The following is a 24720-nucleotide window of genomic DNA, read 5'->3' as shown; positions in this document are numbered from 1 at the left end:
AAAACAAACTCAAACACTGCATTATATTGGAAAAATATTAATGACTTGCTGCAGTAAATGTGGATGTGCTACCACTGGGTCAGTGATTACCAATCATTTTGAGTTGTCCTAGAAAAGAGCCACCACATATGTACTGGATCAAATGACCTTCTATTGTGTTGTTCTCCGTAGTTTTACACAAGTTCCCGAAATTTCACTTTCTGCCTTCAAAAAGCAATTGATTTTAGCTGGGGAAGAAATATGTGGAAAAGGCAGGCAAGTGTTTGTCATGAGTATGCCATTCCCACTGACACATTTCAGCACAATTTACATCAATGCGTTGTATATTTTCAAATAATATTTCAAATTCTATAAAAACCCATTTACTGAGTGAAAAACAGATGTGTTTGAAAGACATCATCCACTGAGATTTCCTGGAATCTCATTTGCTTTACTCCGTTCCTCCTGTGTGTGTGCATACATGCGCATGTGTATCTATTGACTTCGTAGCAGATCTTTCCTGAAAGGTTCTTTATTTACCATATCTGGCGAGTGCATGTCTCCAGTCTTCACTGTGGTCCTCGCTCTGCTGCGATCCTTGATAGTAGCTTTGGTCTTGTCCTAAGGCTAACACTGGCTACAGTAACAAAGTAAAATTGTTCAACACTAAGGGTTCCATGCCTAAAATAACATAGAGCAAGAAAGATTAAAAGAATACAAACATTTCTTTCTTTGGAATGATACCCGTTCTATTTTCTTTCCTAGCTTGAATTCTCATGCAGCTTTTTTTTTATGTATTCATTTATTTCTCAATCAATGGCAATAAAAACACCAGTAGATTTTGCGGCTATCGGGTGAACTCTGTATCAATATTTTATGCTCACTGATTGATCTAAACCTGATTCTGCAATATATGCCCATCATTTGAAAATATTAGTGGGCTTTGTGTTTGTAAGGAGCCATTGTTCAGAAGCCTGTTCAGTAACATCCTCGTTCATGCTCACTTTGAGCCCTGTCAAGGCCATTCAGATCCAGACATCATCACAGCCTTAGTCCAAATGTGGACAGAAACATCTTAATTCCAGGGTTGAAGTGACAGTGGCTGTTCTTGGAAAGCCTTTGATCAAGTGCAGCATCAAGGACCCTTGTGAAATTGAAGGCAGCTTTCCACTGGTAGGAATCATAACCAACATGAGAAAGGTGGTTGTGGCTGTTAAAGGTCAATCATCTCAGCTCCAGAACATCCCTGCAGAAGTTGCGCAGGGCATGTCCTCAGCCCAACCACCTTCAGCAGCTTCATCAATGACCTTCTCTTCATGATAAAGTTATAATTGGGGATATTTACCGATGGTTGCACAATGAGTTGCATTTACAACTCCTCAGATAATGAGGCAGTTCATGTCTGTGTGCAGCAAGACCAGGACATTCAGGTTTAAGATGATTAGTAGAAAATAACATTCATGTCACACAAGTCCAGGCCATTGCTGTTCCACTGTCACTGTGCTAAAATCCTGCATTCCCTATCCAACAATGCTTGATTCTACTTGCACCACTCCAATGTTGAAGAACATGCTCACCACTACCTTTTCAAGGTAATTAGGGATGAGAAAATGAGGCAATAAATAATTATCCTTCATAAATCTGCCCCCATTTAAACTCGTCAACCCATATTCATGGTACTCACTTTCTGCTATACAGTAAACAGTCTGATAATTTAGCAACAGTGAAAGAGTAAAGGAAGTGATGCTGAGCTACAGCTGACATGGTCTCAACATTTCCACAATTTCATTCACAAATAACGTCATCCTCTGATTACTTCCTTGCACTGCTCACTGCCCACATCCTCTGTCCACACTCCACCCTACCTCTTTTAGTATCTGTCCCTGGAAAAGCTATTCATTAATTCCTTTATAACTGCACTTTCAAAATCCCAACTCAGAATGAAAATCCCATAGCATCCCTACAGTGCAGAAAGAGACCGTTTGGTTCATCAGGTCTGCACCGATCCTCCAAAAGAGCATCCCACCCAGACCCTCCCCTCTGCTCTTTCCCTGTTAGCTCATGCATTTACCATGGCTAATCCACCTAACCTACACAGCTTTGGACATTAAGGACGGGATTTCATTGCCCCGCTCTGGTGAGACCCTTGCCTGCTCTGATTCCCTGGCAGTCGAGGTGGTAGATTTCCAGCCAAAGGAGCAAGTTAGCATGGTCAATCCACCTAATCTGCACATCTTTGGACAGTGGAAGGAAACCAGAGCACCCGGAGGAAACCTATGCAGGCAAGGAGAGAATATGCAAACTCCCACACAGACAGTTGCCAAGGCCTGAATCAAACCCGGGTCCTTGGCATGTGAGGCAGCAGTGCTAATCACTGCACTGCCCTTTGCTGAGTCTTTGAGGAATGGAGGCATAGACTCTTTTCTAAATGGGGAAATGTTTAGGAAATCAGAAGCATAAAGGGACTTGGGAATCCTTGTTCAAGATTCTCTTAATGTTAACGTGCAGGTTCAGTTGGCGGTTAGGAAAGCAAATGCAATATTAACATTCATGTCAAGAGGGCTCAAATACAACAGCAAGGATGTACTTCTGAGGCTGTATAAGGCTCTGGTCAGACCCCATTTGGAGTATTGTGAGCAGTTTTGGGGCCCGTATCTAAGGAAGGTTGTACTGGCCTTGGAAAGGGTCCAGAGGAGATTCACAAGAATGATCCTTGGAATGAAGATCTTGTCGTATGAGAAATGGTTGAAGACTCTGGGTCTGTACTCGCTGGAGGTTAGAAGGATGAGGGGGTATATTATTGAAACTTATTGGATACTGCAAGACCTGGATACAGTGGACGTGGAGAGGACGTTTTCACTAGCAGGAGAAACCAGGACCAGAGAGCACTACCTCAGGCTAAAGGGATGATCCTTTAAAACAGAGATGAGGAGGGATTTCTTCAGTCAGAGAGTAGTGAATCTGTGAAACTCTTTGCTGTAGAAGGCTGTGGAGGCCAGGTCATTGAGTATCTTTAAGACAGAGATAAATAGGTTCTTGATTAATAAGGGGATCAGGGATTATGAAGAAAAGGCAGTAAAATAGGGATGAGAAAAATATCAGCCATGATTGAATGGTGGAATGGACTCAATGGGCTGAATGGCCTAATTTTGCTCCTACGTCTTATGGCCATCCATTTGCCATAAGATTTCTGCAGCTACTGATTTATTCAACTGCTCATGCAGTGCCATCTTTGACATTCTATTCTACAGTGAAAACATTGCTATCATTCTGGTTGTTCCCCAGTACACTGTTCATCTCCACAGATCCATGTCTAAGGGATGCAGACTTGAAAGGACAGGGCACAGAATTGGTTTAACCATCCACTACCAGAGCTGACCGGACCACTTAAACACTACAGGGTCCTTCTTGCATCTACAAAAATCCCTCTTGAATCTAGGATCATCCTGGAATGTAAAGATAACACCCCAGCTTCCTTCCCTGTCTGCAGACCACATTCTAAAACCTCTCCCACCTGTACTCTCCACCCTCAGCTCCACCAAGCGTGAGGAGCTCATGGACTTTTTTTGTCACTAAGGTTGAGACAATCTGAACAGCTGTCTTTGCCATGTCCCTCCCTTCCCCTAGCCCACCTGGCCAAGCTTTCTTTAATGTTGCTCCTTGGCCTGGTTCTGATCTCGCATCTTTCTCCAGTTTCTCTCCTATCCCCCTCAGGCCCATTCTCTAAGCTGACCTCGTCCATGAGATGCACCTCCTTTCCCTAGTTCTTATTCCCATTAAACTGCTGATCACCCAACTTCCTCTCCTGGCTCCCATGTTAACCAATATTGTAAATGGTTTTCTCTCTTCAGGTGTTGTCCCAATTTCCCTTAAATGTGCTGTCAAACCCCTTTTCTCAAAATACCAATGCTTCATGCCTCCACCTTTGCAAACGATCATCCCATCTCCAACCTCCGATTCCTCTACAAAACCCTTGAGTGTGTTCTTGCTTCAAAAGTTTGTTCCCGTCTTTCCTGGAACTCCATTTTTGAGTCCCTTCAATCAGGTTTCTGTCCTAATCACAGTAATGAAACAACTCTTCTCAAAGTCACAAATAGTATCTTGTGTGAGTGTGACTAAGGTCAACTTTCTTCTCTCACCCTTCTCGACCTGTCTGCAGTCTTTGACATGGTTAACCACATCATCCTCCTCCAAAGCCTCTCCATAGTTGACCAGCTGGGTGGCACTGCTCTGTCCTGGTTCCTTTTTTTTGTATCAAACCTTAGCCAGAGAATCACCTGTAATGGCTTCTTTACATGCTCCTGTAGTGCTACCTCTGGTGTCCTTTCGGTTTTGTTCTATTTCTCATCTACGTCATCTGAAAGTACAGTGTTTTCACATGTACGCTGATGATACCCAGTTGTAGTTCACCACCACCTCCTTCCACTCATTCCCTCTTGCTAAATTATCAGATTGCTTAGCTGACATCCAGTACCGGATAAGCAGAAATTTCCTCCAATTAAGTATTAGAAAGACTGAAGCCATTGTTTTCAATTCCCACACCAAACTCCGTTATCCAACTATCAGCTCCATTCATCTCCCTGGCAAAAGTTTGAGATTAAACCAGTCTGTTCGTAGCCTTGGTATCATATTTGATCCTGAGATGAGCTTCTAATTTCACACTTGCATCATCACTAAGACCGCCTAATTCCATCTCTGTCACATCACTCAACTTTGTCTCTGCCTCAATTCATCTGGTGCTAAAACCGTCATCTGTGGGCCCGATTTTACCATTGCAAAAACATGGTAAAGTCAGGCGCAAGGCCACAACACGATCTGCGCCCGCACCCGCGCAGATGCCCACTTTACCGAGGCCTGGGAATGGGCGCACTAGTGACTTAAATGCATTTTCATTTAAGTTGAATTAATGAACTACCCACCCAACTTTATCAGCATTTCCTCCTTTACAACGAGTTCGTCAATCCGGAATCACGCTGAAATAAAAGTCTCTTTTGGGCACTCCAGTTGCTGAAGAGATGAGTTCAGCACTTCCAACGGTTCTCTTATTCAGATCGATGGTGAGGGGTGGAGGGGGAGGTGGGAGCAAGGAGGCCCAATCGTTGTCTGGTTGGGGGGAAGGGAGGCGGGACTGATCATTCTCTAGTGACGGGGGGGGGGGGGGGGGGGGGGGGGGGGAGGGAGGAGGCGGGTCAGATGTACCTCTGTGGGGAGGAGGGGAGGGAGGTCAGATCATTCTCTGGATGGTGGGTGTGTGGGTGTGGGGGTGGGGGGGAAGGGGGGGATGAAGCCATATCGTTCTCTGGTTTGGGGGGGTGGGGAGGAAGGAGACAGGTAAGATGTATCTCTGTTGGCGGGGGGCGAGGTGGTTAAGATGTATCTCTGCATCTCTGGTTGGGGGGTGGGGGGGAGGCCCAATCGCTCACTGGTGGGGGGACAGGAATGGTTGGGAGGGGTCTGCTGCCACTCTGCTTTCTGCCGCCCAGGAGTGATCTGATATGGGCTCGCTTTTTCAAATTTTTTTCAAATTGCGCATATGCAGTTCAGAGATCAGGTTGTTTTGGGCGCGCTAAGCCTTGCCCACAGCACAATTCGGACTCACAATTTTTTTTCAGGCTAAGTGCGTATGGGGACGCCTGAAAGCAGATTTCTAAGTTGGATCTGAATTGAGCCCAGATTCTGCACTTAGAATGAAAATGGTAAAATCAGGCCCTGTGTCTTCATTACCTCTAGACTTCTAATCCAGTACATTCTGGATGGTCTCCCATACTCTACTCTATGTAAAGTTGAGATTATCCAAACCTCTGGTGCCCACGTCCATATATCACACCAAATCCCATTTCTCTATCACCCTTGTACTCACTGGCCTACTCTGGCTTCTGTTCAAGCAACGTCTTGATTTTAAAATTCTCATCCGTGTTCTCAAATCCCTTCGTATCTCTGCCCCTATGTCCCTGTAATCTCCCCCATTCAATGATCAGTCTGCAGTGTTATATATGGTATTTGCATATTTTTAACTGAACAATAGCTAATACGAATAACCACAATGCCGCAATTGTATTTCTCACTGGGACTGCCTTTGTTATTCTTAGATGGGCTATTCTAAAGGGTCTGAAAGTGAAAGCAGCTGACTATTACCACACCAATCTGAGACTTTTCTTTGGTCTGGATCTTCCATGGAGTGGCAATCATCGTCCCATTGCCACTCCTCTCAAACTTTTCTCCAACTCAACGCACAAGCCTGGCTTTACCAGAAATGCAGAACACAGCATCCCTCAGACAGCTCTTTCACAATGGAGTACGGTTGAAGGGCTGGACGATAGGACATGGCCCCTTTTTGCAGCATTGGTTGTCATATGGTAAGTTTAAAAGTCCAGTTTGAATGTTTGTGAATGAAAGTTGGTGGATGAATTAGTGAATGAGTAAGGTGGTAGGGTGGCAGATCATGAAATGGTTGGTGGGTGACGTGGTAGGTGGGTGAAAAAGGTGGGCTGGTGGATGCAGTTGTAGGTTGATAAGATGGCAGGTGGATGAGATGATAGATGGATAGGGTGGTAGGTGGTGATGTGGTAAGTGGGTAGGGTGGCCAGGTGAGTGATGTGATGGGTGGGGAGGGTGGTCGCTGAGTGAGTTGGTCAGTGGGTAAGGTAGGAAGGGTGGCAGGTGGATGAGATGATAAGTGGACAGGGTAGCAGGTAATGATGTGGTAAGTGGGAAGGTTGAAGTGGTAGGTGGGTCGGATAGTAGGTGGGTGAGATGGCAGTTGAGTCTTGGGTAGCAGGGTGGTCAGTGTGAGTGACTGGAATGCCAGTTTTGGAGTTATTCAGGAGTTAGATGAGGCTTTTTCTGTCTAGCATTTTCTGGATAATTATTCAAGTATTTAAATCACAACAGTCCAAAATCTCTGACTGCAATTCAGAGTCGGAGAGATTTGCAGAGGCTCCCAGGGAGCAGGGGAATTGTCCATCAGAAGTTAAAACTTCCCAGGCAATTCCCACTTACATCAGTACATTAGGACTTCCAAAGGATCCCAATGTTCATCAACAGTCGTACATCTGGTCTCCAACGATCCACAGACTGGAAGATTCGGGCTAATATATAGCCACCTGATCCTGTCTTAAGCCTTCAGATCAGAATAATTTATATGTAGTGCACGTTGAGGAAGAGATATTCAAAGCAGTAGTCTGTTAAACTTCCGCCGAAATCAAATAATGGCACAAAAATAGGGCTGCATCACGTATGCACACTTAATGTTGGGGACAAAGGAGGCTGAACTGGTAGATTTCCGATACCATCATCTCACCTGTCCCAATTTGACCAACCCTAGTCAATACAGACTGTCCTTATGGTTTAATAACCCACTGAATACCAATATCATTCTGTTGAATCTGCACTATACCCTTTAAAGGCTAATATATCTTTCTTGAGATTCAATGCCAAGAATTGAATGCAGCAATCTGAATGGGGTCTAACCAGAGCTTTGTATAACATAACATAACCCTGATGTATTCCAGCCCTCTGGGGATAAAAGTGACATTGCATTAGTGTTCTAAAAATATCTTTTTTACCTGCCCTTTAGCTTTTAATGTGTGGACCCCTAAATTTTCTCTATGTCAACCAAACCTTTCAATAATCTTAAAGATCTCTATCAGATCACCCTTTCTTCTTTTTTTCTGAAAAGCGCTCCAACCTATTCAATCTTTGCTAATGGTATAAATTCTCAATTCTGATAACACCCTTGTAATTCTTTCTCTATCTTCTCCAATGCTTCAATATCACTCTTTCTAACAACGAAAACAAAACTGTGCCCAGTCTCTAAATGTGGTCTAACCAAGGTTCCATACAAGTTTAACATACCTTCATTGCTTTGCAATCCCACTTTTACATTTTTTGTGGACTGATTAACTAGGATTGCTACTTCTTGTGATCTGTGTATCTGTCCAATTTAATCTCTCATTTTCCGAAGATTGTTTGGTCTTTATGTTCCACCGACCAAAATGCACTAACTCACACTTTCTATATTGAAATTCATTTTCTAATCACAACCCCATTCCGCAAGTTTATTAATGTCTTCTTGTATTATGTCACAGTCTTCTTCGGTGGTAACTACATCCTCAACTTGATATCAATCAGCAAATTTTGAAATTATTCCAGAGGTTTTTCTATTACTTCTTTGATTCCATTTTCTTTCCTATTTCTGAAGTAATCTAAAGCTAAGATGAGCCCTCTGATGTAATGTAAGAAAAAGTGAGGGAAGATGCTCCAACTGAACTTATAGTTACAGAGGTGAAAATGCTATTCCTATTCCTGATTCCTAATCAGTAATCCTTGATTCTGCTGACATGTCCATTGTTCAGAATGCATAGTAGTTACGGGGACCAATCCCACCACAATTAAAATTGATAATAAGCATAAAACCAAGAGCTAGTAGTCTTTTTTTCCTTAAGATCTGATTGAAGCAATGAGAATCACCTTAAAAAATATTTAAGTTAAGAAGAATACATTGAGAACTATGACTCGCACAAAATTTACCAACCTGGTTAGCATCAACAGAATGCGCAGGGAGAATCTGACTTGACCCTAGCTGATGCGTTTCTTTAAGTCGGACATCAATAAATCCACCAGGAGGAGGGATTTTCCCTGGAACACTGTTATAATAAGGATGTTCTGTTACCTCTTCATCTTCTCCAACCCAAGGTGAATCTTCTAAATTTGGCATTCTATGTGAAATTGGAAAATGCTTTGTGAACTTCATGGAGTTTAGGCAAAAGATATTCAATAAAATCATAACTATATAATTTAAAGTTTTATACTGCATTTATTCCCTACATTTTCCAGAAATTATACTCTCAAACATGCATACTATTACACCAGGAATATCAGGATGATGCCAAATGCCTTTTAGAAATTGGTAAGTCACTTCTGTTCAAGGACATGATTTTTGTTTTGTTGATGAATATTATTGCTAGGCATATTGCATTCACCAGAACAGAAACCAGATCTCAATGTGTCTGTCTTTTTGGTTTGCCATTGTTTTACTCATACTTTTTGACTTTGGAGTGCTTTCTTCTAGGTGGCTTCCATCCAAAGCTAAAGCCCCTTCTTACCTTTGGGGTGGGGTGTTGCCACATCAACCCAAGTACTCCTAATGTACATCAACCTACTATTCACAATCAGCACCCTAGTTTCTGCTTGCCAAAGCGTCCTGGAGTAGTGTCTGAATGGTGGCATGATGGTTAGCACTGATGCACCAGGGACCCAGGTTTAATTCTGAACTTGGGTCACTGTCTGTGTGAAGTTTGCACGTTCTCCCCATGTTTGCATGGGTTTCCTCCGGGCGCTCTGGTTTTCTTCCACACTCCAAAGATGTGTGGGTTAGGTGGATTGGCCATGCTGAATTTCCCTCGTGTCAGGGAGACTAGCTGGGTAAATATATGGGGTTAGAGATGGGGTCCGGGTGGGACTGTTGTTGATGCAGGCTTGATAGGCTGAATGGACTCCTTCTGCACTGTAGGGATTCTATGATCCTATGAACGTAACCTTGCTGACTGAAAAGTGGGGATACTACCACTGAACTAGTGATCCCTTCCATATAACTGATATTCACACAGCTTATACGTGGATTTATTCAAAAGATTAAATGCCCAGTAGCACTAACTTTTATTTACCTCCAACAGAACAAATGTTCAGATGCTTGTGGTGCTGTGTAACTTCACATTAAAAAGACATATGTTTACATGTAGTTCATCTGTTGAGAATGATTTCAAGGTGATTGAGAGTTAAATATGTCATTATAGGAATAATTTCCTGACTCCACTCTCCCAGTAGGGAGCCTCATCTGTCAGCAGCACACATTAGAGATTCAATTTCGATGGTTACAAAACTATGCACCTCATGTGCCTGAATTTCCAAAATGTGCTTCTGTAAAGCAAGGCTCCCCAGTGGGAGAACAAAATGTCACCTTGGCTCAGAAGCATGTTGCATCAAGTTTCTCTACAGGAATACTGCACATCGCCCGCCTCAGAATCGAGTGGACGAGGGGTGAACAGAAATGTCCATTGACCTCAGCAGGAATTACCAGTTTCACTCAAGTGAGGCCGTAAAACCCCACCCACAATCTCAGTTGACACCTGAGCGAGAGAGAGAATGCTATATTTTCTGAGCTGCCAACTTTCAGATGAGATATTAAACTGAAACTTATCTACACATTCAAATGGACTTAAAAGACCTAATAGCACTTTATAAAGCACAGAGTTCCTCTAATGAGTTTTGCATCTTACAAACACAATCAAAAAATGTTTAATGTTTATTTATTAGTGTCGCAAGTAGGCTTACATTAACTGTACAAGTTACTGTGCAAATTCCCCAGCCGTCACACTCTGGCATTGGTTCAGGCGCACTGAGGAAGAATTTAGCATGGCTAATGCACCTAACCAGCACTTCTTTCAGACTGCAGGAGGAAACCAAAGTATCCAAAGGAAACCCACACAGACATGGGGTGAATGTGCAAACTCCACACAGCCATCAACCCAAGCCAGCAATCGAATCTGGGTCCTGGCGCTGTGAGGCAGCCATGCTAACCACTGTGCCACCGTGCTGCCCTGACTAACAGATTAACTGCTCAACTATCTAGAGCCAGACCTTCAGGACAGAAATTTAGAACACAAAGGGTGGTGAAAGTTTGGAACTCTCGTCAGCAAATAGCAATTGATGCTGGATCAAATGTGAATACTAAATGCGCCATTGCTGGATATTTGTTAACCAAAAGTAAGTTAGTTAGCAAATTAGATCAAAGGGTTAAATGACCTATTCCCATCCTTCTGTTTCTGTCCTATTTTCTGTTTCTGGATCCTTTGTGTGCACAAAACTGTCCACCACATTTGCTTAACCTGTAAAATGACTGCAACTCAAAAGTAATTAATTGAATAAGAACCATTTTTGGACATCCGAAGAGCATGAAAAGAAATATATCAACGCAAATTCTTCATTTCCATATTTCTGAAAAATACTAAACTAAGAGTTATGATTAATGGGATGCAAACTGTAGCAAATTGCACCTCATGTGTAATGCAATGACACATTGATACTGATGCCAGTATGTTGATACAGGTATCTTTCTCTTCTTGTACCTAATTCAATTATTATTTCAATATTAATACAGAAGGAAAATTGGTTCAAGATTGCTCAATTCTGGATTGTAAGGATATTGAACTCACAGCAACTTCCTGAATGAACTGCACAGCTCACAATTTCCTCAAAATATGAAGTAACCACTAATATTGTTACCATTTTCTGTTCAATAAAGATATTTAAAATAAATACTAAAATGGAATTGTACAATAAATAATATGCATAAACAAAGACAGTACAGAGATGCTTCCTTAAATGGAAATGTCTTCAGGTTAATATCTGCAATTCTACACATCTAACCAAAACAATGCTGCAGATATCAACTACGTTGCATTGTCTTGTTATCCAGTTATTATCTGAACAATCCAATCACAGACTGTAGCAGAGACACAATAGATTTGTGAACAAGGGTATGATGCTAATCTATTGTTATCTCCATTATAACCAGCATTACTGAGGAGTGTGAAATCCAATCATATCCACTGATGTCACACTAACTGACTGAGCAAATGAATCATGATTCTTTGCAATTGATTTTTTAAAGAACTGATGTTGGCACTGACTTTTCAAGCCCACACAATGTTCTTGGAAGTGAAACAAATTTTACAGCTCAGAATTTCTACTTTTCTTTAAAGGTTTAAACCTTTCCAAACCTCAGTGTTTTTATTAAAAAAGACATAGGTCAAGATCAGAGCGTGTAACTTGTGGAGGTTGGTAAATCAAATCATGGCTTGGGTTGGCTGATTTAGTGCAATCACACTGATAATGATTTTCTTTTAATTTAATGGCATAGTAAAAGATGAAATAGTGTCACCAAAATTTACTTTTGCCTGTGTATAAGTACCTCACTCCAACATTACCTTAGTCTATCTGCAGTCAAAACCAACATCCATGCCTTTGCCAGAATCAACCACTCCAATGCTTGCATGGCCAATCTCACATCTCCACCTTGAGATCTTCAGCTAATCCAAAATAATATCCTAACCTGCATTAAATCCTACTGACCTACATTGTCTTCCAGTCCACTTATGTCCCCAATTTAAATCAAATCCATTCTTTGCCTATCTCTACTACATTTTCTAGCCCTACCAATCTGTAAAACCTCTGCATTTCTTGAACATTCCCCACCTCCCCTGCCACACCACTGTTGGTTGTGCCTTCACTGTTTGGTCCCTAAACTCTAAAAATGGCTCTCTAAATCTCCCCTCTCTTTCTGTAGCCCTCCATGTTGAAGACCACTTGGAAAAAGGACTGAGGATAGTACAGACATGAAATGTCCTCCAGCAAAGGGAGGGCAGTAGGTGGCAAGCAGCAGGTGGTTTCCTAGCATACGGTTTGACCTGATGAGATTTCATAGGTCCAGAGTCAATGTTGAGGACTCCCAGGGTCGTTTCCTCCTGACTTTATATTACTGTGCAGCAACCTCTGGTGGGTCAGTCCTGTTGGTGGAACAGAACATATCTAGGGATGGTGATGGAGGAGTCTGGGTAATTGGTTTTAAGGTATGAGTCAATGAGAATTGCTATGTCAGAGTGCTGGTGAACTGGTCTGTGGGATACTTTTCAAAACTTTGACACAAATCCCCAGATGTTAGTGAGAAGGGGTTTGCTGGCACAATTGGGCACGGTGTGTCTTTGTCATTTCCAGTGCTTAGTTTGATGTCAGGTGATCCATCCAGTTTTATTCTTTATCTTTTTTCTGTAATGGTAAGGTGCAACTTAGTTGCCAGGCCACTTCAGAGTCAACCAAATTACTGTGGGTCAAGTCACATGTAGGCCAGGCTGGGTAAGGATGGCAGATTTCTCTCCCTAAAGAACATTGGTGAACTAGATGTGAGTACAAGCATAAAGAAGTCTTATGACAATTAGTAGCTATGATGAGTTCACAGCTGGACTACTGTATATAGTTTTGGTCTATTTATCTAAGGAAGGATACATTTGCCTTGAGAGAGAGTGCAACAAGCTCAGCAAACTACTTCCTGGGATGAGAGATATAATGTATTCATAGTGACATAAACACTTTAATCACAGAAAATGGTTCATCTTCAAGGACTAAGAACATTCTGGAAGAATTTGTATTTATTAAAAAACATTGTTCCTTAAAGGATTAATGCAAAGACTCTTGTTGCTGCTGTTCTTGGAAAACACAGGATTTTACAAGAAAAGGTAATTAAGCAGTTTTAAAGAAGTTGGAAACCTCCTATCCCTGGTGGATCGTTTATAAAAGGGTCACATGGTGATTTATAACTTTGAAAAAAACCATCCCTGGAAAACTGTGTTTAAAAGTTGGTTTTGATTTTGATTTATGGGAAAAGAGAAGATCAACAGCTTGTGTAAAGAGCAACCATCTGTTAAAACCCATCTGGTTCACTAATGTATTTTAAAGAAGGAAATCTGCTGTCCTTACCTGGTGTAGCCTACGTGTGACTCCAGAGCCACAGCAATGTGGTTGACTCACAACTGCCCTCAGACAACTAGGGATGGACAATAAATGCTGGCCAGCCAGTGACGCCCATGTCCCACAAATGAATAAAAAATACCAGCGCCTGAAGCTCCAGACCCAGTCTCAAAGCAGAGGGTAATGGAGGTTGCTCCAAAATCCCTCTACTTTCTGAAATCAACTGACTGGATGTTTTCCTCAAGTCTACCTGGCAAATAGAGCAAGATCCATTGATTGTTTCAAAGATCAGTGCTTAGAAATTAACAGTATAACTTGGCCACCATTTCAAGGACTCCACCATCTATCCTTTTCCCTTGAACCATTGACTTTTAACCCTTTGGCAGAATTCCTCTGTTTTATTTTATTCTATGGTGTGTTTGTGTGAGAGTTGTGGCAGGAATTCTCCAGTCTCACACATTCTACAACAAGAATGGAGAATTTGGCGCTCAGCCAAATCTCCCTTCACTGCAGCGGGTCTGGAGAATCCTAACCGCAGGCGAGGTCAGAGAATTCCTGCCAGGTTATTTATAAAGAGTAATTAATTTACTTTCATATAACATACTGTATGTTAATAAACTTTGCCTTTCTACCTGATGTCTTGATTTATATTAAACTAATTATTTTCTTGTTTATTGAAGAAACCTGGGTAGTGAGTAGTCAATTCTGAGAATAACAGATAAAGTACATGATGTCTGTGTGGTTATCTGGAAAAGTCATTTAAATACATGTTGTGATCCATGGAGTAATAGAAATAGAGACAGTGTGTTCCTTCTATCTGGTTGCATGAGTGTGAAGTATCTGCAGGATAACAAAGAAAAGTCACTGCAAAAAGTATTTTCAATAAAACTCTAGAACATAGAACATAACAGCGCTGTACAGGCCCTTTGGCCCTCGATGTTGCGCCGACCCCTAAAACCAATCTAAAGCCCTTCTAACCCCACTATTCCAATATATCCATATGTTTATCCAATGATCATTTAAATGCCTTTAAAATGTTTGCGAGTCCATTACTGTTGCAGGCAGGACATTCCACACCCTTACTACTCTCTCAATAAAGAACCTACCTCTGACATCTTTCCTACATCTATCACCCCTCAATTTAAAGCTATGTCCCCTTGTGCTAGCCATCTCCATCCAAGGAAAAAAGGCTCTCACTGTCCGCCCTATCTAATTCTCTCATCATCTATTATGCCCCAATTAAGTCACCTCTTAACCTCTTTTCTTTAACAAAAACAGCCTCAAGTCCCTCAGCCTTTCCTCATAAAACTTCCCACCATATCAGGCAACATCCTGATAAATCTCTTCTGCACCCTTTCCAATGCTTCCACATCCTGCCTGTAATGCAGCAACCAGAACTGTGCGTAATACTCCAAGTGCGGCCGCACCAGAGTTTTGCACAACTGCAACATGACCTCATGGCTCTGGAACTCAATCCCTCTACCAATAAAAGCGAACACACCACTTTCTTGACAACCCTATCAACCTGGGTGCCAACTTTCAGGGATCTAAGCACATGGGCATCGAGATCTTTCTGCTCACCCACACAACCAAGTAACTTAGCATTAGCCCAGCACTTTGTATTCCTGTTACTCCTTCCAAAGTTATTCATTTCACACTTTTCTGCACTAAACTCCATTTGCCCAGCTCTGCAGCTTATCTATGTCCCTCTGTAACCTGCAACATCCTTCCGCACTGTCCAGAACTCCACTGACTTTCGTGTCACCCATAAATTTACTAACCCATCCTTCTATGCCTTCATCCAGGTCATTTATGTAAATGACAAACAGCAGTGGCCCCAAAACAGATCCTTGCAGTACACCTGGCACAGAAGCTTCTCATTTCCTCCTATATAAACTGATAATGGCAGAAACTTATCTTATAAATCTTATAAATCTCAGTCTACAGTGCCCAAAGTATCTTACCATTGAGAAAGCTGGAATGTGGAACTGCGGTGCCGTTGGTCTGCATTACAATGTTGTCAATGACATTGATACAGTCAGGAGCTGGTGGCCTGAGCAAAAAGTCATGAAATAACTGCAAATGACTTCAATCCAACTTTCTGCTCAGAAAGATATCTTGTGCCTTAATTTACTTAATTTATGCACCAAAAATAACAAAGAAAATTACCCCCAAAAGACGAGGAATAGAAAAATAGATATTTTGACTATAGTAAAGAGTACTCTTTGGGAAGATTTAAACTAACTCTTAAATAAAGAGAAGATTAATCTCTGCACACATGGCTAAACTATTTTGAATTAGGTTAGAAAGACACACGTGTAAGATATACGCACGTAGGGCTAAGTTAACTGACAGAATAGTTTTATATTCGCAGTCATTGACCTTGGGAATAAGTTGCCAGCTCAAAGAGTGAATGTGAACTCATGGCAAATGTTCAAAAGGGAGCTCTAGGAATACCTGGTCTTGGCTGATAACACAGCATTTTCAATGGTAGGTAGGGTATTGGATAATATGTTTTGTGCCAGCTGTAGGCACCTGGTACTCAGTATGATCAGCTTCAGAGGACAATGCAGGAGTGCTCCCATCCTGTCGGGGAACACTTCAGCAGTCAAAGGCATTCAGCCTCTGACCTTTGGGTAAGCGTTCTCCAAGGTGGCCTCCACAACACATGACAATGCAGAATCTCAGAGCAGAAACTGATAGCCAAGGTCCACACACATGAGCCTCATCCGGGATCTTGGGTTCATGTCACACTATCTGTAACCCCCATGATCTGCCTGGCCTTGCAAAATCTCATTACCTGTCCTGGCTGGAGACAATTCACATCTCTTTAACTTGTGCTTGACCCTCTCTCCACTCACACTGTCTGCAGCTGTAATGACTTGACTACCTGTTAAGACTCCTATTCCAACCATTACCTTGTAATTGAGTTTTGTCTATATTTGCCCTGTTCGTGAACCAAACTCTTCACTCACCTGATGAAGGGGCAACGCTCCAAAAGCTCGTGCTACCCAATAAACCTGTTGGACTTTAACCTGGTGTTGTGAGACAATTTACAGAGAAAATATACCCAGATCTTTCTTCAGAATTAGCCTAGATTATCTGACTGCTGGTGAATGGGAGTCACTTGCACCATATGGGGTAGGCTTGATTGTCTTGCTCTTCCTTTTTGTATGTTTGAGTGCAAGATTAGAATAAATAGAAAGGAATAAAATTACATTAGAAATGTAATTACAAAAAGAACAGAATGGGGAAGAGCAGGATTTTGCATTTTGGGGCCAGACCCGAACACCTGGTTGATAAAAGGTCGTCAGCTTGAAACATTAACTCTGATTCTCTCTCCAATAGATACAGCTCGATCCGTTGAATATTTCCAACATCTCCTATTTTTATTTCAGATTTCCAGCATCTGCAATATTTTGCTTTTCTTACAAAAATTGCCACACGTACGGTGGTCAGGCAAACAGCAGACAGGAAAATGTTTGAATATTGAAATTTATGCTTTGCCGAAACTTGGTGAAAATTCCCTCCTGAGTTACTGGTGGATTTCTACAAACCTCTCCTAACAAATCCATTTCCATCACCACAAGAAATATTCTGCTTGCAAATATCTGAAATGATTATCAAGCATCCACTCAATAGATAAGCAGCAAACTCATATAATCTCTCTCTCTCTCTGCAGTGTTGGAACAAAGGTGATTAACAAGTAAGTAATATAACATTGTTACTTATTTTCTTGGAATTATTTAGCAGTGAGTGGAATAGGATTGTCTAGGATATTATTGAGCAATTCTAAGTAATGAGTTCCCTAGATTTGACACTTAACATTTCTTGCAAAAAACACATTTTTTAAATGTTTATCATATTCAGTCTTGACTTTCAACATTCATTCAGGCAAAGAGCAGCCCTCATTAACCAAAAGAATCTCGCTGAAAGCTAAAATTTAACATAAAATCTGGAACAGCATCACTGATTAAATATTCTTTATACATTTCTAATCAATATGTATTGAGCTACCATATAAAAATGATGAGCAATAGAATTTTTAGTGCTGTATACAGTCTTAGAGCAACGCAATTCAATAATTTATAAATGTTACATTGCAATCACAGGGCCACAGAAAGGATTGAGGAGCTAGATGGCACACTGATGCAGTGGACTTGACACTGCTCTTCCATCTTTGGAACCTGCATTTCAATCCAACTCTGACTGATACATTGATTCATTTCATTTGCTGCTAGCTCTCCTACGCATGGATAATCTCATTCCAATTCTTAGGCCAAAATCCTCTACCCTTGCTTACGCTCGGATTTCCCAGTGCCATTAAGAGTGAATGGAGTTTTGACTAGAACACTAAATCTTCCGTTCTCATTTGCAGCGTGTCTCGCCATGGACGAACTAGAGAATCCTACTGACCATGTGGCTTTAGAAACAAATTGCACTGTCATTCAGAGTGACCACCGGATTACTGCTATGGCAAATGGAAAAATGTCAACAGAGTTCCCTCCTGAGGTTGGTGGTAAGCAATGTTGTTAGGATAAAGTAGATGAAACTTTATTCCACCTCTGGTTGTGCCATACCTGAGCTCAACATGCTTGATACTGACAACAGAGAGGTAATTTTTAATTTTGGCAGGAATGAAAAACTAGTCATATTGAGTAAGTTGCACATAGACCCCATTTGATCCAACAGTTTTGTCTAAGTTAAAACAATGTCCTTAGTGCCTAAAGTGGAAAGAGTTCCATTCCTGAGGGTTAGAATCATCTGAATTCAATTTCCTGTAATGTGACTTGGATATTTGTTCTCCCAGCTTGCTTTTATTGCTCTTTGGTAACCATATTAATCTATTATTGTGATTTTCCATGCAAAATATCCATCATTCCTTCTCCTTTACAATGTAGACACTTCTTAAAAGGTGATAAAAATTCAACTGCTTTTAAAATATCTTGCATGAATGAATAACAAAATAATTGGCAATGCTATCAGTACTCACCTGTTATGAATACTAGATATCTTAGTAGGGCACTGTAGATATTGCTTGAATCGAAGTTCAAAAGCTTGGCCTATGGTACTGATAACATCTTGAGCCAACCCGTCACAGCATTCCAATATATGGCATGCTTTAAAAACATTAAATAACAGCTGTCATTTTTCAGCCTATGTAACTCTTGTTGAAACAACTTTAGCAGTCAAATCAAATATAATGTTCATTCGTCTGTTACAGCTATGGACTGCTGCAGGTAATGTTTCCAGGTGTCAAATTCACAGAAACAAATTCACTGTAACCCATTACACACCAATGCAATGTTGGCATCGCACCATTGTATAGTTCATTGTAGGAAAAATAAGCCAAAAAAAAGACCAGACTGCATTTATAATGCAGATAGCTCTACACAGGTACACAATCAAATTAACACAGTGCAATGATTTTGTTTTGTTCTAGAGAGTGCAGCAGATTTGCTACTGAAATTTGACAAATATTTGCATAATATACTCAAAAGTATAGTATAACAAGGGGAGCTACTTAAAAATACAGATATCATGTTTCAGACTAGCCTCTAAGATGGGAAGTTTTTTAATGCTGAGATGGATGCAATATTGAGTTCCTTTCATTATACTTCCAAGCTAACATAAATTAGTTGTTTCTGAACATCATAATTCCAGTAATTCTCTGCAGTAAAGAACTATAATAGAAATACCACCTGTCACTTTGGCACCACCAATATCTTATACAAACATGAGTATTTGGGGCCAGTACTACAATAGGAATAGGCGCAAAAGCAAATAGCAGCTTAAAAGGGGATGCTGATGTAGCATAGCCAACACATTCTCAGAGCAGCACTTCTCCAAGAGAAAGCATCATCGATCAACTGGGGCAAATTAATAGTACTGATAGATTCTCTGCAGAAACACCTTTGCTGGTCAGCTCCAGCTTGTTCCTGGTGGAGTCTGCTTTTGGCCAGAATGATACCTTTGCTTGCTTTTTCTTTATAACAGCATGTCTGGCAAGCTTCCCAGAGGATCCCAGGACATTCTCAGTCACACCCCACAACTGCAGCTGGGTGTGTGGAAGCAGAAAGAAATGCCTGGACTTCTATCAGGATCTGCCACCGCTGGATCAATGGGACCAGCTAGTCCCTCCCCTTTCCAAGAAAGACTGAAATCTGTTTCTGGTCCAAAGTGCTTTCAGAAGTGTAAATGTTTAAAAAGTCCTAAATCTTCACAAAAAAAATTAATTCAGGTGTATAAAGTGGCAAAATACCAGAAAATTCAAACTGCAGGTTGATGTATTTCAATATGACTTAAGTAAGAAGACTCACAACACCAGGTTAAAGTCCAACAGGTTTACCTGGTGATGTGAGACTTCTTACTGTGCCCACCCCACTCCAATGCTGACATCTCCACAATATGATTTAAGGCACCAAAATGTTTTTGTGAATTGAGTGCCCTACAATTTGTAGATTGACCACTTGTTTAAAACCTCTGGTTCATGACTGATGAATGTTCATGTTGATGAAGTTACTTGGGGCCATGAATCCCTCAGTTTTCCCCGCAGTGCCCCTGGCTATGAACCTCTTTCATGAGGAGTTTCTTGTCATTATTGGCAACATTAATCCATGTCAGTAATTGGAGGGTGAAATATAGGCAGGTTACTGTGAGAACCCAGGAAATGTTGAGTCTAGAGCCAACAAACACACGAATGAGAGTTTTGGCAACAGAGGGACTTAGATAGATGGATAAGCCAGATGGTGGTTTGGCAAAAGCAAATGGTCTATGGAGTCAGAAGCAGATTGTGAACATTGTGATTCAGGTGAAACCAGTGACTGGTGAGGAAGATTGAGTCAGTAGTGAAAGAACAGAGTTTGTGCTAGGGACCAAAGATGATGGCTATTATATTTCCAACATTTAATTTAATGTCCCACCCTCAAGCCTGAGGCCACAGTCATGGATCATGGGCAACAGAGATCCCCTTTTCTCTATAAGCTTTGGAGACTTGGGCAACCTAGAGTAGAAATTCAAAGTTCTGGAGAACAATGGTGCCTCCACGAGCTTCTCCAAATCTGGTAGCAAGAAAGTGGTCCAACAGAAACATCTTCTCGAAAACCAACATGCCTAGCATCAAAGCCAGCTTTGCTGGACAGGACATGCTGTTTGATTGCCTGACATCAGACTCCTTCAGCAGCTGCTGTACTCAGAACTCTGTCATGGCTGCTGCCACAGTAAGATGTCTCACAACACCAGGTTAAAGTCCAACAGGTTTATTTGGTAGCAAAAGTCACTAGCTTTCGTAGTGCTGTCCCTTTGTCAGGTGAGTGGGAGTTCTATTCACAAACAGGGCATATAAAGACACAAACTCAATTTATAAAATAATGATTAGAATGTGAGTCTTTGCAGGTAATCAAGTCTTAAAGGTACAGTCAATGTGAGTGGAGAGAGCTTTAAGCACAGGTTAAAGAAATGTGTATTGTCTCCAGACAGGAAAGTTAGTGAGATTTTGCAAGCCCAGACAAGTCATGGGGGTTACAGATAGTATGACATGAACCCAAGATCCCAGTTGAGGCCATCCTCACGTGTGCGGAAATTGGCTATCAGTTTCTGCTCAGCGACTCTGTGTTGTCGTGTGTCATGAAGGCCACCTTGGAGAATGTTTACCCGATGATCAGAGGCTGAATGCCCGTGACCGCTGAAGTGTTCCCCAACAAGAAGAGAACACTCTTGCCTGGTGATTATCGAGTGGTGTTCATTCATCCATTGTCGTAATATCTGCACGGTCTCCCCAATGTACCATGCCTCGGGACATCCTTACCTGCAGCATATCAGGTAGACAACATCGGCTGAGTTGCAAGAGTACGTACCGTGTACTTGGTGGATGGTGTTCTCAAATGAGATGATGGCATCCGTGTCGATGATCTGGCACGTCTTGCAGAGGTTGCTGTGGCAGAGTTACGTGGTGTCGTGGTCACTGTTTCCCTGAAGGCTGGATAGTTTGCTGCAGACAATGGTCTGTTTGAGGTTGTGCGGTTGTTTGAAGGTAAGAAGTGAGGGTATGGGGATGGCCTTAGCAAGATGTTTGTCTTTATCGATGACATGTTGAAGGCTCTGGAGAAGATGCTGTAGCTTCTCTGCTCCGGGGACTGCTGACTCCCAGAGTGCAGCAAAAAATGTTTTATGGATGTCCTCAAAGCATTGCGGAACAGTTCAAACATCTCTGCAAACCATGAGAAATTCTAGTCTCTGACCAAACAACATAGAGAAGTTTTTTTTTTGGAAAGCTATCAAACACACCTAGTGACATTGTTCAAAACGTGCAGGTGTGAAGTCAAAGCACTGGAGAGATGCACTAACCTCAAAAAAACTTATCTGCCTGACCCTTCAAGTAACACCTGCCACGTGGCAGAATCTGCAGATTGTGCATTGGATTTATCCATCACCTTGGAACCCATTGAACTGGAGTGGAAGCAAGTCATTCTCAGTCTTGAGACAATGTCTGAGAAGCAGATTCCCAATGTTCAACTGGGGGGAGTTACAGCATTCGAGGCTGGGGGTTGTGATTTTAGCTGAGCAGACTGGGTATGTGGTTAGCCGTGTGAATTACCAACATACTAACTGCTCCCGAAAGGAGCTGTTTTAACCCTCAAACCTTATTTAAATGCTGCAGGCTGACATCCCACCCAATTGACCAGGTATTTGGTGGGAAGTGGTGGAATCTTGTCTCTGCCCTTTTACATTGCTTTCCCAAAGGGCTAGATCAAGTTTGGAATGGGCAGTTCTGATGTTTCCATGGAAATAAGGCAGTAAGTAGTGGTACAGATCTTCCAATCACCATCATTGCTAATTGAAATCATGTTTGGTTCATGGAGTCAGAAGATGCTGTTGTTTGGCATTGAGCCTGAGGCCCTATCAGATTGGAAGAGTGCAATGGAGACAAACAGCAAGAAATGAAGCACCAAAAGGAAGCTCATCAGTAGATCTTTATTAGCAATGAGATATCATTGAGCTGGTGACTGGTTCTGCAGCTGTTGGAGGTCTTCAACTGAACTGAGATTAAAACCCTGCCACATTTCCCAGCAGAAAACCTTGTCAAAGGACTGTCCTGGCACTGGGGTTTTACAGCCATGTTGAAGTTCCACTCCCAATGACCAGATGACGTACCTTTGACTTTCTTTTGCAGCTTTAGAGTTTGTGCAAATTCTGTGGATTGTGCTATTGGAAGTTATTTCTGTCAGATTGGGGTAGTATTGAACCTTTGTAAAGAATGGTACAGGTTACAAAAGCCTCTGAGCAGAAAACTTGCTCTCAGTCCTCAGGGTTATGGTTGCTGTTCATCTTGGACTGTAGTATGAGAGAGGTAGAACAGGGACAGCAGAGTGGAGAAGTTATGCACAGAATGAGGAGGAGAAGGGGGTCGCAGGAGAAGGTCTTTCATATCAAGGATCTTCAGAGAGCATTTCTCAGACCTCCACCTCAGCCAGCAGGCAGTGTTTGAGGCAGCTTTAATTCACCAAGCAGATGACTACTGAGTAGTGCCACCTATTGGACCTGCAGTTATCCAGCAGGGCAAAGACAGCACTTCCAGTGGACATCAAAGTCAGCTTAGCCTTCAGTTTCTGCACCCCGGATCCTTCCAGTCAAATAGCATGAATGCTGTCATCCTGAGCGAGAACAGCAGGTTCATACACCACAGAGTCACTGCTGCTCCCCCAGGCCAGTGCCTCAGCAACCCTAGTAAACTGTTGGAGCACAGTTTGCTGGGAGAACATTGAGTAATTTGAGTCCTGGCATCTGCAGCCCATGATGGCAGCAGCCTGAGCCTGCAGGGTAACAAGCTGGACTTGCATAGCAACAAGCCGAGATCTCATGACCTCATTCTAAGTTTGTTGGCGAGGTTCTGTGGAGATATTGACCATCAAGCCCACAAGGGCTGTCATGGAGTTGGCCACCATTTCCATGTTTGAACGATGGGTTTCTAGCTCTACATGAAGCCATTTGCCAAGTTAGAGTCATATTTCTCTATGTTGCTTGACAGTGACGACAGGATCTCTGGCAAGCCTGACAAGACACCAAGCATTTTGTTGTGCATGTTTATCTGCTTTCCTTTCTTGTGAATACTGCCCCATCAATGGCCTCATCTGAGTCATCTGCAGCAGAATTTGTCTGTGATTCACTCTCCATGGAGCTCACAAATACACTACCCTTTTCTCTGGCCTGGCTATAGCCCACACATGTTCAGTGACTCATATTCGGTGATTCCAACTCTATACTAACCTCTAAAGCACATGGTGCTTATATCTGAGCTGATGGCTACAAGCATCAGGTCAAAAAACAATGCTTTTCTATTAGATGTCCGCTCTTGTTAACATCCTTCATAGTGTGACTGCATTAGCTATCCAGGTGGCAGTTCTGGGATATCAGAAAGCATTAATGCAGAAGTGGAGAGTTGGAGTGAGCAAAGGGGAGTACAGTGCAAAGCAAGAGGTCCATGGTTACACCATCTGTAGCTTGCACTTCATGCAAACTAGCAGGATGGGGGTGAAGTGGGATTTGAGAAGAAACTGAAGACAGGAGCAGACCATCATCCTGAATGTTCTTGAAGATGCTGGATGCAATGTGCTATCAATGCCAGCCCCATAATGTGATGCACTGTCTCTTCCAAAGGTCTCAGGAGATGCATGTGAGCCTATTTCCCACTGGGTCACCCTTTGTTTATGTGTGACCTTATCATGCAAGAGAGAAGAAACAATGTCAGCAATCTGTTTGGGTGGCGTGCCTGCTGGAACTGAATCCTGAAAGTTTCTGGAAGCTACAAGACATGGATGGTGAGGCTGGCAGCATTGGTAGATAAGTGAGAATAATGTGCAGCATGAATGTTAGGCATGAGTCCTGACAGTTGATAGGTGAGTGATGGGAGTGTGGTGCTTTGAGCAGCGCAACAGCTTCATGTTGTACTAGGTAAAATGTGTCATTTAAGGTTGTATTCACTGACCTTGACCATTCACAATAAGTTTATTGAACTTTTACTGGCACTGCATCCAGGTCCTCAGGACCAGACACCAAGAATTGACCTCTGTGACCACCTGTTCCCATTTCTTTCAGAAGGTATACCTCAAAGGCCTCTACACCAACTGTAGAAACATCACCTCCCTCATTTTCTTGACCTCCTGCACTAAGTGTGGCTTCACTTAGTGTTGCTAAGTGTTACCCCTGCCCCTGGCCTGT

General features: G+C 42.1%; 1 protein-coding gene across 1 annotated transcript in view; it reads right to left on the bottom strand.

Annotated features, from left to right (window-relative positions):
- Positions 1-24720, bottom strand: part of shc3 (SHC (Src homology 2 domain containing) transforming protein 3) — a 235110-nt gene that overhangs the window by 60473 nt on the left and 149917 nt on the right. The window contains exons 7-9 of the mRNA XM_080188764.1: positions 18497-18623; positions 8513-8696; positions 520-616 (exon numbers count right to left, since the gene is read on the bottom strand). Of these exons, the coding sequence (XP_080044890.1) occupies positions 520-616; positions 8513-8696; positions 18497-18623 (408 nt within the window). The remainder of the gene's footprint in view (positions 1-519; positions 617-8512; positions 8697-18496; positions 18624-24720) is intronic.

The sequence above is a fragment of the Carcharhinus amblyrhynchos genome, chromosome 5 (genome assembly GCF_965287045.1).
Source record: "Carcharhinus amblyrhynchos chromosome 5, sCarAmb.v2.hapA, whole genome shotgun sequence".
Taxonomy (NCBI): Eukaryota; Metazoa; Chordata; class Chondrichthyes; order Carcharhiniformes; family Carcharhinidae; genus Carcharhinus; species Carcharhinus amblyrhynchos.
This window is presented reverse-complemented; position numbering and strand designations above follow the sequence as displayed.